At 38.2% G+C, this 14,556-nt stretch overlaps 1 protein-coding gene across 9 annotated transcripts in view; it reads right to left on the reverse strand.

Moving 5' to 3' along the window:
- Positions 1–14,556, reverse strand: part of foxp2 (forkhead box P2) — a 762,934-nt gene that overhangs the window by 34,460 nt on the left and 713,918 nt on the right. For 8 of the 9 annotated variants that reach the window (XM_063057872.1, XM_063057869.1, XM_063057875.1 and 5 more), the window contains 5 exons: positions 13,171–13,372; positions 11,010–11,086; positions 10,779–10,880; positions 7,893–8,014; positions 6,405–6,474 (listed from right to left, as the gene is read on the reverse strand). In XM_063057872.1, coding sequence (XP_062913942.1) covers positions 6,405–6,474; positions 7,893–8,014; positions 10,779–10,880; positions 11,010–11,086; positions 13,171–13,372 — 573 coding nt within the window. The other variant, XM_063057876.1, reaches the window with a different exon arrangement.

The following is a 14,556-nucleotide window of genomic DNA, read 5'->3' on the forward strand; positions in this document are numbered from 1 at the left end:
TATTGTTCATATCATGATATCTATTCTACTTTTCCATTCCTATGTCACCACATTCATATTTATCAGCATGACAGCTACAGAAAGGATAAGTTGAAGAGACAGAAGGTGTGTCAATACTGGTCTATACTAGCGTTACCTTGCTGGGACAAATTTATATTATTTCAATAATCAGCTTCGTCAGATGCCAACGGAATATTATTATTTATCCTTTTAAAAAAACTAATTAGCAATGTCCTACTTTGGTTTGCAGAATGCATACTTGACAACCTGAAATTTTGTTAAGAACTTTCCACTTCAATCCTCCCTTGGATATCTTCCATTTGGACAAGACAGCCTCTGGCAATTTACGGGTATATCTGAGAAACCTACAGAGTTTTGAACAACTCCCAAGTTCCTTGCCACATTCACAAGGATATTTTTAATCATATTTCACTTCATTGACATTTATCTAACTAACCTTTTGCAAGAGGTGTTAACACTGAACTTTATAAACATCAGAACAAAAGAATTAGGAGCACAAGTAGGCAACATGGCCCTTCAAGCTACACTGCCGTTATTCATTGTTGATCACTAATTTCCCATCTCATCCTCAGTTTCTTCCAAAATCCTTGATTTCCTGAATATCCTGAAATCTATGACCTTTATTTTGAATTAATTTAACGGCCTACCAGGGTACAGAATTCTAAAAATTCACCATCGTCTCAGTGAAGATGTTTCTCCTTCTCTCTTAAATAGTGGCCCCTGTTTCCAGGGCCCAGAGCCAGGGGAAAATATCTTTCCTGCATCCACTCTGTACTCCTTGTGAGAGCTTTGTAAGTTTCAACAACATCACCTCTCATTCTTCAAACTGGAGAATATTGATGCAGACTACCAAAATTCCTCTCATACAGCAAACCCACTATCAAGGAAATGATACAATGAATCTTCATTGCACACCTTCTGTAGCAAGCATATTTCCAGATTTAGCCAAGGTGACCATAACTATATATAATACTGCAGACATGATCTCACCTAGCCCTATATATTGTAACAACATCTATGCTAGAATGTTTTTGTATTAAAGGGAACATATCATTTGACGTACTAATTGGTTGTTGCACATGAAGTTTAGTTAAGTGTACAAACACCACTTTCAACATCAGCGTTTCATCGATCATCATTAAAAAAACATCACTTCTCTGTTTTTATCACTTATTTATTGAGATTCAGCACAGAATATGCCCTTCCGGCCCTTCATGCTGTGCTGTCCAGCAACCCCCGATTTAATCCCAGCCTAATCACAAGACGATTTAAAATAACCAATTAACCTTCCAATTTGTACTTTGTTGGACTGTGGGAGGAAACTGGAGAAGCCAGAGGAAACATTTGTGGTCTCGGGTAGAACATACAAACCCCTTACAGACAGTGGTGGGAATTTAACTCAGTCCCTAATACTGTAAAATTTTGTGCTAACCACTACACTACGATGCTATCCCAATTACAGTGAAGGAAATTACTACCACCTGAATGCAATGAAGTGAAGTTAAGTTTTGTTCACTAAAGTGCAAAGTGTCATAGCTTGCTATATTATAACTATGTTCTCATCCATTTATGTAGCTAGTCTATGAAGTGTCCATATATTCTTCTCCACGTTCACAAAATACTTTACCAAGTTTTGTACCATCAGCAAACTTGGAAGGATGATATTGAAGTTGAAATGATTTGTTATTGTCACATGTTCTGAGATACAGTGAAAAGCTGTCCACAAGATCACAAGACATAGGAGCATGATTAGGTCATTAGGCCCATCAAGTCTGTTCAAGTATTTCATCATGGTTGATCCTTTCTCCTGCCTTCTCCCCGTAACCTTTCATGCCCTGACTACTCAAGAAACTATAACCTCCATCTTAAATACACCCAATGGCCTGGCCTCCACAGTTGCCTGTGGCAACAAACTCCTCAGATTCACCACCCTCTGGCTCAAGAAATTCCTCCTCATCTCCGCTCTAAGTAGACGTCCCTCTATTCTGAGGCTGTGCCCTCTGGTCTTACACTCACCCACTATAGGAAACAACCTCCTCACAAAACACTGTATCATCATTCAATAGGCTTCAATGAGAACTACCCTCATTCTTCTAAATTCCAGCGAGTAAAGGTCCAGAGCCATCAATTGCTCCTTATACAATAAGCCTCTCTTTCCTGGAATCATTCTTGTGAACCTCCTCTGAACCCTCTCCAATGTCAGCACATCCTTTCTTAAATAAGGGGCTGTCCTTGAGCTTGGTGATACGTGCTTTCAGGCTTTTGTATCTTCTGCTCAGTGGGAGAGGGGACAAAAGAGAAGTCTGGAGTGCACAGTGTCCTTGATAATGCTGGCAGATTTACTGAGGCAGCAAGAAGTATAGACAGATTCCACAGAAGGGCGGCTACTTTCCATGATGTGCTGAACTGCATTCACAACTCTACAGTCTCTTGCAGTCACGTGCAAAGCAGTTGCCATCCAAATCCATTTTACATTCAGAGACAACAGGAATTCTGCAGATGCTGGAAATTCAAGCAACACACATAAAAGTTGCTGGTGAACACAGCAGGCCAGGCAGCATCTCTCGGAAGAGGTGCAGTCGACGTTTCAGGCCGAGACCCTTCGTCAGGACTAACTGAAGGAAGAGAGTTAATGTTGCTTACATTCAGAGAGATACTTTCTATGGCACATCGATTAAAAATTGTTAAAGGCGGACAGGACCATGTCAAATTTCTTCACCCTCTTCAGGATATAGAGGCACTGGTGAGCTTCCTTGGTTGGCCCAGGAGTTTTGGTGATGTTCACTCATTGGAATCTGAGGTTTTCAACCTTCTCTGTCTCAACACTATTGATGTGCACAGGAGCACATGCAATGCCCCTGCTTCCTAAAGCCACTGACCAGCTCTTTTGTGTTGATATTTGGTTCCCTCAGCCAATCATGAATAGCTGGGGCCCTAGCAGCGATCTATAAGGTACTCCATTAGTCACACAATGCCACTCTGAGAAAGGCACATGAGAAAGTCTTTGCTTTCTGTTTGCTCATTAATCCCCAATCTATATCACCCAATCCCATGTTTCCCCTGTCCGATCTTCGGAAAATCTAAATACACCACATCTAATCTAATCTAATCCACTGCTTCTTCTGTCTCTAATACCTACAGCCTCAAAGCACTCCAACAGATTATTCAAACATGACCTTCCCTTTATAAATTCATGCTGGCTCTGCTCAATCCTATTTTCTTTTCCAGTGTTACTTCATTATACATTACATGATTTTCCCCTTTACTGATAACAGGTTAACAAACAGCAGTTCCCTGTTTACTCTCTCCCTCCATTCTCAAACATATATTACTTAGCTAGGGCAGCACAGTAGAGTAGTGGTTGGTGTAATGCTTTACAGTACCTTCTCTAAGATCAGGGTTCAATTCCCGCAGCTGCCTGAAGGAGTTTGTTCGTTCTCTTGGTGACCGCATGGGTTTCCTTCGTGTGCTCTAGCTTCCTCCCACATTCCAAAGGCATACGAGTTAGGGTTAGTAAGTTGTGGGCATGCTATGTTGGGGCCAGTAGTGTGACGACATTTGTGGGCTACACCTAGCATGTCTCGTACCACATTGGTCATTGACACAAACTGTATGTTTTGAATCTGATCTGATCTAACATGAAACTACGTTTTGGCTACAGACCTCTGAGGAACAAACAATGCGGTGTGATCGTAAGAAAGGCCAGCGAAAACAGTTTATTCTGAATGGAATGCCATGGAGTCACATGGGCAGGGAAACAGGTTCTTCAGCTCACTTGGTCTGTGCTCACCATAAATCACTCATTTATACTAATCCCATATTATTCTTTCCACACACTCAGTCAGCTCCTCTTAACTCTACTACACCCTTACACAACAGGAATATTTCCCAGTTTACTAACCTCTATGACTTTGGGAAGAAACCAGAGCACCATGCAGCCATGAAAAACATACAAGCTGCATGCAGCAGACAATCCTGGAGACAATCAGGATTGAAGCGAGTTAGTTGAAGCTGTGAAGTAGCAGCTCTGTTGGCTGCATTACTGTTCTACCCCAGACTGAACAATTGTAAGATTTGTAACCACTGGGATCAGGATATCCACTTATCTGATGACTATCAGGTGTGAATTCAGTTACTCATGTTTTGATAAACATAGTTAATAAATTATTGACAATCTTTTTTCCTTGCAGTATCCCTTCCTATCAAGAACACAAGCTAGGTTGCATCACATCTTACCTCTCTTTCACGTTCAACTGCAGACTCAGGCTTACCATTATCTGACCATGGCCATTACACTGACCGTTGCTACACAACTCACACTGAGCTCAGTGTTAGGCAGATGCAAGTTTTCACCCACCAACAACGTTGGCTGACTTAAGAACACATAAATGAGATTGCAACTTTCTTCCCATTTGTATGATGAAGGTAGATGAGATCTTCAATAAGCTACACACATCAAAGTTGCTGGTGAACGCAGCAGGCCAAGCAGCATCTATAGGAAGAGGCGCAGTCGACGTTTCAGGCTGAGACCCGTCGTCAGGGTCTCGGCCTGAAACGTCGACTGCGCCTCTTCCTATAGACGCTGCTTGGCCTGCTGCGTTCACCAGCAACTTTGATGTGTGTTGCTTGAATTTCCAGCATCTGCAGAATTCCTGTTGTTTATCTTCAATAAGCTGTTTCTTTTGTGCTGCCGTTAATGCTGTGGTTTTCCAAACTATAATCTTTATGGTTATTTTCATATTAATATGCATGTGAATAAGGTTAAAAATATCAAATTAATGAATACAGAAATAAACATGAATTTTGCAACCAGGATGGGATGATTTCAGCTCCTTATGTCCTCAAGAGAAATTAATTCAGTTCCTTAGTTTTAATTATAAAGCCAATTTGTGCTATCAGTGTATTTTTGGAATTCAATTGCACACAAAACATTAATATATTCACCTCAAGCATTTCTATATTGTGTTTGATAAATAGCTTTGCTATCTTTATCTCCCAATTACGTATTAAATTATTCTCATGTTTTACCTAACCACCTCTAAAATAAATTGGCAAGCAATGGATTTAAATGATCATTTAATTAGTTGCATTTATGTTTGCACGTAGTTAAAGAGTTGTATATAAAAGCCAACTAAAATACAAGACCAATTTTTTGTGGATATTTATGGACACACACAGACAGACAGACACACACACACACACACACACACACACACGGCAGTAAACCTACTCTATAAATGTAGAAAAAAATCTTATTCCTATCTTATAAATTCTATCAAATAATGTTATCAGATTTTTCAGTCAGAATGAAGAAATGCTTCGTCCTGTGGATCTCTCCATGGAAGCCATCAATACCAATTTTTTTGACCCCCTGTGAGACAAACCTGACCGGTGAATAGAGAGCTATTTCCAATTAGTTTTCTCTTCTTTTTCCAGATGCTGAACTAAAACTGGTAATAATGCTGGAGTGTTAGTCAAGACAGACATTCTAAAAATCACCAGTCTGAATTATCATCATTACAGCACAAGTCTTTGAGACACCTGCATCTCAATTTACATTACAAATGTAAATACGGTCAGCTAAAATGTTACCAATTTAATGACAGATGATATCAATAGTATGACTATTGATATGCGTGAGATGAACAGTTTAAAATCTTAGTTTTTTATTATCTGCAAAGGTTAGTGTAATGGGTTACTGAGCACCTATAATGAGAAAAGCAAAGTGAACCTTGGCAGCTCCTCTTTGAATACAAGGTTTGACTAGCAGCAGAAGCAAGTTCGAAATGCAAACCAATTTGTTTCCACTTCTAAGCTGGGCTTGTACTGAATGGTTTAACCCCAGTGGCAATTCCCTGCTGACTGTTCTTTAACTCCAAAGATCCTGATTCATGTTCTAACAAAGCATCTCCTTGACTTTAAAGAATGACCAAAACTTTACCTCGAAATAAAAGTCATGACATTTTGCCTCTTGTGCATAAAAATTATATATTGTAATTAAACTTTAAAATTTTTGCCATGAGCGCCTCATTCCCTGGCTCTATGATGTGAAATCATTTATGACAGCTTAGATAAATATTAATGCATATCCACATGCATTTACAGAGGCTGCCATCAATCTAGCATTTGATACAAAGCTGATATTCCAGAGTTTGCCACAGGGTGTCCCTCTTGCTTTCTAACCACTTGAGAAATGCATTAAGTCTAAAACTGCACTAAAAAGGAAAAGGATTAAAAAAAATCAAAAATCAAGATTAAAACATAGAAATTAGGATACACGAATAATATAATGATTGTGAAAGCATCTTACAGCTACAACACACATTTTGTTACAAACAGTAAACAGGGCAGTCTAAAACCAGAGATCGTATTAAACTATGTACCTGCAAGCTTGCATTGAGGGCTGCTCCATACCCAAGACTCGTAGGTATATTTTTGACTAATGTTGGGCTTCTGAAAATATAGCAATGCAAAATAAACGTTAATACAACAAAAATGTTTTGAGCATTGTTTTTTACTTATATGTTGCACTAACTGCAAAGCATTGCTACTTTTCAAAATGTAAAGTGAGAACAAATAGATTCAAGTGACACCATAAACCTTTACAGCATATTTCAATTCCAAATATAAAATGTGGAACTAGAAATACTAAATATTGTACTTCTTCCACATCTGTTTTTCTTCTCTTTCAATTCTGTTTCCCTTTTTTCAAATTAGTTGGCTAAAGATGCTCTGAATGAACTTTCAAGCATGTTTTATTAGTGATAATTACTCGAGCAAGTGCTGAACAAAATATAAACCCCAAAGTACATCATCATCAAGATGAATGGGCCAGTTGCCTAACTAAGCGGTTTCTCAACTAAGAAGTGTTTAGCTTCTCTTAATACACCTGTGGCCTCTTTAAATTATTATACAAGGCTATTAATTATACAGGCCAAGGAGAAAGAAATATTAATCAACCCAATCATTCTGATGGAGAATTAATTTGCAAAGCAGTGGAATAAGCAAGCAAAATGTCTCAGTGCAAAAAAAATGTTCATCAATACCCTCATCAGGCAAATATTTCTGAGGTCAGCTTCTTTGAGTGTGGTGGCCACTGTTAAATTCCTTCTCATCAACAGTCTAAAAGGACTGACACTCATCTTATACTGTAATAGTGTACTGCATTGAGAAACCATGGCATAGGACATCAAGGGACATAAACAGTTGCAGCACAAAGACTAGAGCAATAGATGGACAGAAAAAGTGAAGTTAAGTCTGTATTTGGCTATAAAGAGAAGTAATGAATTAAAAACTGAGTGTCATAGTAACGTAGCAGTTATCTCGATGCTATTACAGCTCCAGAGCATCGGAGTTCGGATTTCAATTCCAGCATCCTCTGTAAGGTGTCTGTATGTCCTCCCCGTGAACGTACGGGATTCTTCCAGATGCTCCGCTTTCCTCCCACAGTCCAAAGTACCACCAGTTAGTAGCTTAAGTAGTTAAATTGAAAATTGTCCCGTGATTAGGATAGGGTTAAATAGGTGAATCACCGAGCAGTGCAACCCGTTGGGCGGGAAGGGCATTTTCTGCACTGTCTCCACATAAATAAATAAAGTGCACATCCATAACAGCAGGTTTTCATTTCTAATATCATACAAGCAAGATGAATGCAGATGTTTGTACGTGAAATGAGGAACAGACACAGGAAAAGAATTAAAGTGATGCTCTACCTATGAAAGAGCATGAAATGTAGTATCACTGGAGGGCACCCATCTACCTTTAAAACTTACCCTCCAACATTCTTGGCCCATGTGAAATATTGCAACTGGAACAGGAGGAATGGTGTAACTAGGAGTTAACTACAACAGTGAACAATACTGAAGACATACCCTGTTATCTTTTGTGACCTCCTCTTTTGGTATTCTATTTCGTCCACTGTCCACACTGCCCCTTTAACATTTTCTACTCGAACAAAACACTTGTGCAGACTAAGGTTATGGCGTACAGCGTTCTAAAGTAAACACAAAGAGGGGGAAAAGAACATTCCAAGTTTTGTAAAATAAAACCAAGGTGCAAATAAATAGCAATTTAAGAAGAAACATGCTGAAATAAGATTCCTTTCTTCTTTGATGTTTTATACCTCTATATGATAGGAGTTTTCTTGTACTGGCCGACAAATTTACCCATTATCTTTCCGCAGCTTATCAAGTATTCTTTCTTAATTCAATAATTAAAAAAAAACAGATTTTTCCTGGGCTTACTAGGAAAACTTGCAATTTTAGTTCCTCTTTCAAACTATTTTGAAAATTATCTACATTGTTCATAAATTATATACTTTAGACATTAGAAAATCCAAACCCATAAATATACATATTAGTTCTCTTTTTGAGTTGGCTATAGGCTATGTACTTTAAACAGCAGCATGAATAGCAAAACTGTACACCAATATCTGCCATTTGAACTGTCTGTGATAACAAAGCTCTCAAAGCTATTTTAATAATAGCTATGTCAGAACCTTCTTTGCCTGCTGCTGGTCTAAATTGCAATATCTGTACAAATTACAGTATCTTTGAAAATGCCAGTACAATTAGGTCAGGTCTGTTGTGTCCCTGATCAGCTCTACGGGAGGAGGGGGTGGCAGTTGATGTAGTTGGGAGTGATTGTGCAGTCCACTGAAGTAACTGAGCAGCCTATCTTCTTCTGGAGTATGAAATGTAAGCAAAACAACTTTACAATGCTACCGCCACATATGTTACTGTCAAACAAAGCCTAATGCAAATAAGCTTAAAGAAGAAACACTCTTTTCCGATCTATAATAATCAAATGACAGAGTTTGTTTGTGGGCTGCCAAGTTAACTGACATTTTAAATGAATCCCATACAGTTCAATACAAATCTAGTAGCTTCAAATAATATGACAATAAGCAAAAGGTTTCCACTAAACTACTTACTGTTAATTACTGTTTTTTTGAGGCTAAATTTGATATAAAAATGCTCAAGCTGAGTTGTTGATTTACATCTTCCAAATGTGCTAAATTTACAGCTGAAATTTCTATAAACCTTACATCTGCCATAAGATCATAACGATATAGCTTGAGCATGAGAAAATAGTAATTATTTGTAAACATTCATTTTATCATTTCTATTAAATTTGATGGAATAGCTAATATGCAATTTTTCACAAGATAATGACAATTCCAAGCAGGAGCTTGATCATGACTATTATTCTAATGCTACAATTAATAACTTGAGAACAACAAATATGATCAGACTACTGAGGCTATCTGTAATATTTTCTCCTTTCGTTTCTATGTATTGGGTTTGCTTTGAGAAAAGGATCCTATATAAAAAAAAGAGGCATAAGCAGATCTTGCATCTGACCTGAAAATCCATGGATTTGATTGATCTTAATGCCCATGGCTCTGAATATGATAATTTTAATATTAATGAGCAAATGAGCAGTTTTATTATGCATGCGATATAGTTAGAACTAATAAGCTGTTCAGAATGAGTTTCACTGGATTCCTGAGCTGCAGTGATGAGACCAAGCTGAGATATTAAATCATCTTTCATTTCAGCATTTTCCCCCCAGTAAACCAGAGGACAAAACAATCACTAAGTGTTACTATAATGAGTAATATATTAAACTGGAAATAAAAGGTATTGAACATTTTTAAGTATATATTTCAATCATGTCGGATTGTATTTTTTCATTTCTTATAATTTAAAATCCTAGTCCACATTTGTAGTAATTGCATTTGGTTAAAACCCCATAAAATAACTAATAATTAAAAAACAAAATACGCAGCATAATTTGGAAATTGGAAGTGCTATTAGTCTTTTGCAGACATCTAAGTCTCTGATGGTCTCAGAATAATCTGCATTCCAAATCCAAATTAATTCAGTTCAGTAAATCTGGTACTCAAAAATGTTTAATATGCTGATGAGCACAGCAAAAAAAAATGCTTGTAATGTAGATCTGGCTTTACCACATCTATTCTTCACCACTATAAACATTTCCATTGATTATGCCAAATGACTTGTAGCTAACTGCTGTTTCATTCAGTTTAAAAATGAAAATTTGAAGTGCATTTGAGATGTACTGACTGTCTTTATCTATTGAACTACTCTCTTTCCAAGAGAAAAATACAGGGGGACAAAAAGGATACTGAGAGCACCCAATTTTGCCTCTTGTAAGTGCAAGATAATGGATTTGTTTAGACAGGGATATGAATGAATTCTTTGTCTCAGTAAATAAACTGTGTTTCTGTTCTGACAGGATAATATTCACTTACTTTCCTTTAGTTCCAGCTGAATGACCACAGCCCTGACTCCTGTGGCAGCTTCAGTCTGTGTGATGAGGTATGATGTGTACAAAAGGCACAGACCAAGACAAAACCTACAGCCTCCATTTGTTGCACAAGGCAAACAGCCATTTTTCAAACTAATTAGCCAATAATATGTGAAAGTAAAAAGTAATACGGTGCTACTAACAAAGGTGTTGATGATTGAGTGCTCACACTGTAATTAGTGTGTCAGGCCCTCACATCTCCACCAAGGCGAAGCTATTAATTGCACCAAATTAGAAAACGATATCAGAGGCAAAATTATTCTTTCCACTTGTCATTTTGAGAAAGGGAATTCATTCTATTCAGCAGCCAATTTGAAAAAGAGGGAAGTCTGATACTAATCTGTTTGTGTCAAGTAAATAAATGTCTTTAGTTCTATCTCCAGGTACTGTGCCATGCTCCTGCAAAGTGTAGGTTATGAAGTTACCTTCCAAGTTGCAGCATTGCGCCTGAAATAGGCAAATGTTCGTGTAAACCAGTTGTAGATTTCATTAAGTGTTAACTGCCTGTCAGATGATTCAATGATAGCCTGAAATAAAGGGGACAAATGACATTAAATAACTGCTTAGTAACTAAATAGGGTGACACTTACTCGAGAAACATTAATTGAGGTAGTAATTAGTTACCATCAGGAAGCATTAATTCATTTTCAACTCACCTGCCTTATAAGAGTTGCATAAGTAAATGGAGGTCTGACATCTGCATTCTTATAAAATTCATAGTTTGGGGCAATCTCTGAAAGAGATATAGGGAATTTTCAAGCAAACAGGGCAATGTTCTGATGTAGAAGAAATAATAATTCAAAATCAGTCCAAATTATTTTGACATGGTCTATTTATGCCAGTAGTAAATTAAACAAAAAGCAATACTTTGTCCTTCTTTTACCTCTTCCCTCAAATTAGTCCCTGCAGGTATCTTATCTTTCCTCCCTCTCAGGGGCAGCCCAGACTTCCCTTACTTCCTGCCCACTACACTGCTGGTGTTTAGGGCAGCAATGAAGGTCCTCCATCTCTGGCGGTGTTCAGGACTTCATCGTGTCAGTAGCTTCCTCTTGGTTTTCACTACTGTGCCAGGTGGAAACTCAGGAATACTGTTGTACTCAGATGTAGAAGGATTTTACGGAACTTTGCTGTATGAAACATGGCTGTTTCCATAACAATTTAGTTTTACCAGTCAAGATTGTTAACCCTGAGTTGAACCCCCAAACCTGGAGGTCCAGTGGACCGCTCTTAGTCTGGCCTCTACCCTTCAACCTGTTTGACATGGGTGACCCTACCAAGAGCCTTGACTCCAACCGACATAGCTCTCTGGGTCATTGAGGCACGCAAGCCTCCAAACCACGACAAGGTTGTGGTCCTTTAGGAGGCCAGACTTCCCTACAGACACCAAAATGGCATCCTAATTAGCTGATCAGTGATGGGAATGCCCCTAAACATGGCTTCCTTTGCCACTTCGGTGAGTTATATTGGATCAGAGGTTGGACAATGCCAAAATTAGGGTGCAATATAAACTGTAATGTGTCGGAAGACTAAAGTATAACATTAAGCTATTCTGTTGATTTCTATTCACTAATGTAGAGGTATAAACACCAGTTGGGGCCCCGGATGCCAAATTGGACAGGCCATAACTGGCTGGAAAGGAGCACCTCAGGGGCAAGCAAAGCGGGGGGGGGGGGCGGGGGGGGGGAGAGGGAGATTTTGCAGATTGATTGCAAATGTAGTGAGAATCCATGTGAATTCCTGGCCACCCACCTCTGCAGAAGAACATAATTAGTTTTATTTTTCTAGTGGTGAGTGTAAGCAGTCTCTTTAAGGACAGCTATATAACATCTACAAAAAATGTCACCATAGCGTTCAGTGTGCAATGAAACTTTTCCAAAATGCACCTGAAGCAGCCATGAGGTTTTCTTATTGCAGTCACCTATTTCAGGGATGACCACAGACGAGCCTTAAACAAAGTCACAAATGGCATATCTCCACTTTGAAACAAGCAACCAGTCTGTTGCCATATTGAACCCATAGGCGCCTGCTTTCTGACTGTAAATTAGGACTAGCAACATCGAATGCCCAGGCCTTTGTATTCTTATGCCACTCATTGGAGCAGCTCAACTGAAAACCAATGAAATAAAACTAACTAAATGCAGATGGTTTCAAGTGTCAAGCAGTGCTGGGATTTGAACTCTCAGCCATCTGGATGGGAGTCAAGTGCTCAGCCACTCAAGCTACTGAACTGAAAATATTTTTCAGTCTATGCAAAAAATATTGACAAAAACTCATTGCATGGTTCTTTACAATTATCCTGTTACACCTCATTATGTGTTCAAAATTGGGATGGAAGAATGCAATTTCTGCAAAAGCATAGGATAGAATAATGTGATTTTAAACAGGAAAAAACTGACTTGAACTGAAACTTTTAAAGTTACTAAATCATCAATAAATGCAGAACTTCACAGTCTATTTATTTCTATCTGTAGATATAGTTTGATATCAAATTATAAATATATATTTTGAAATATATAATATCTAGTTTAAAATTATAGAATTGCTTAAGAGTATTCCAACAGCAATCTCATTGTATACTTTACTCTCGTACACCCAAATATCAAAAAGCATTTTTCAAATAAATTTGTTCCATATAATTTGATCTTTGGGGAATGCCTTAAATGTGTTTTAAGTTTAATCTACTTCCGGCAACAAAGGGGATATTACCTCTTCATATAATATTCAAAACATATTGTGTACTTAAGTTAAATGAAAAATTATCAAAGTTATTTGTCAGATAAATAGTCAGTCTGCTACTGGAGCTACTTAGAATCCTACCTGATGAAATGGGAATGTTGTACTTATCACCATGTCTTCTTCGAATTGGTCCCACATTGTGCACGTTGGCTGGAGTGATTACGGAGGGTCCTTGCGTGACAGGGGTGACTGGGGCTGTTGGTGTGGTGGGAGTCTGAGGTAAGCTCTGTGGGGATGTCTCTGAAATGTTCTTAGACATTGTGACACTCGACACCAGATTCAGCTGAGGAGGCCCAGGAGGAGGAGCGGGAAAAGGCAGAGACAGGAGAAAGAAGGCTTTAAAAGGTTTGACAAATGAGAGTGGATTCACTTCTACAGCTGTGTTGCCACTAATAAGCAGCGAAGGAAGCAGCCAATCTCAGCTAATTACAGGATGAAATTGTATCATAAGAACTCTAATTAGAGGATGCTGTTAGAGATTATCTAATGATCTGATCCAACATTACTCAGGCCCAACTCATTCTAGTTTATCCCAACTGTCTCTTCTTAATAAAAGCAGCTACCACAGTTCCACGGTTGTGCTTGTCTATTCTAAGGGCTGAAAAACAAGGCAGATTATCAAAGGATCCAGTTACAGCAAAGGGGATGGAGACTGTCGCTGCTCCTCTACTGCTGCCGCAGTTTTTGCACAGTCCCAAATCTCAGCTGAGAGGCTCCAGCCAGCTGGAAAATTTTACACTGACCTTTACTCTCACTGCTAATTTGGTGGAATGGTAATGACATTACTACATATTCAAACAAAATTGTCTTAATTGCAAATTAGCCAGAGGAGGCTGAAATTTTTTCAAATTAAATATGATTGTAGATGGAGAGGGGAATGGAATTTCTTCACTAACAATCATTTGTGGCATGTGTTAGCAAATATAATGAAATGTCAAGTTTGCCAATTCCTCTGGAAGTATCATTTTCAATTTATGATTACAGTGTCAGTTATTGCTGATGTACCTTGGAATATGGGTGTCAGGGAAGGAAAAGGAAAAGAGGAGAAAATGAATGCAAGTTATTTAACAGTGTGTCCTTCAACTACTCCCACCAATAAAATTCCCTAATCCATTATTGAAAATTTGTCACCTCTTTTATATTTACCACACATCCATTGTCATAAAGAGCATCTAATTAAGAAAATTTACACTCACCCACTGTGAAAAGATTTCTGCCAAATTCTTAAGTGATGCTCTTAATGGCTAATTTGTAGTCATTTTCAATCTATTCTGAAGGGTAATTTCTCGATCTGGGAAAACTGTAATGTTATCTTGTCGCTGCACAAAACTAGAAAATCAGGAATTGTGCAGGAAATTGCAACTGACTAAGTAATTCAGGCACAGCTGTCGTTCCAAATGTTATGTATTCATCTATAGATAAACACCTTTTTCATTTGGAGTAGATTATGCATTTAACATTGATTGA

Source organism: Mobula hypostoma, chromosome 9, assembly GCF_963921235.1.
Source record: "Mobula hypostoma chromosome 9, sMobHyp1.1, whole genome shotgun sequence".
Classification (NCBI taxonomy): domain Eukaryota; kingdom Metazoa; phylum Chordata; class Chondrichthyes; order Myliobatiformes; family Myliobatidae; genus Mobula; species Mobula hypostoma.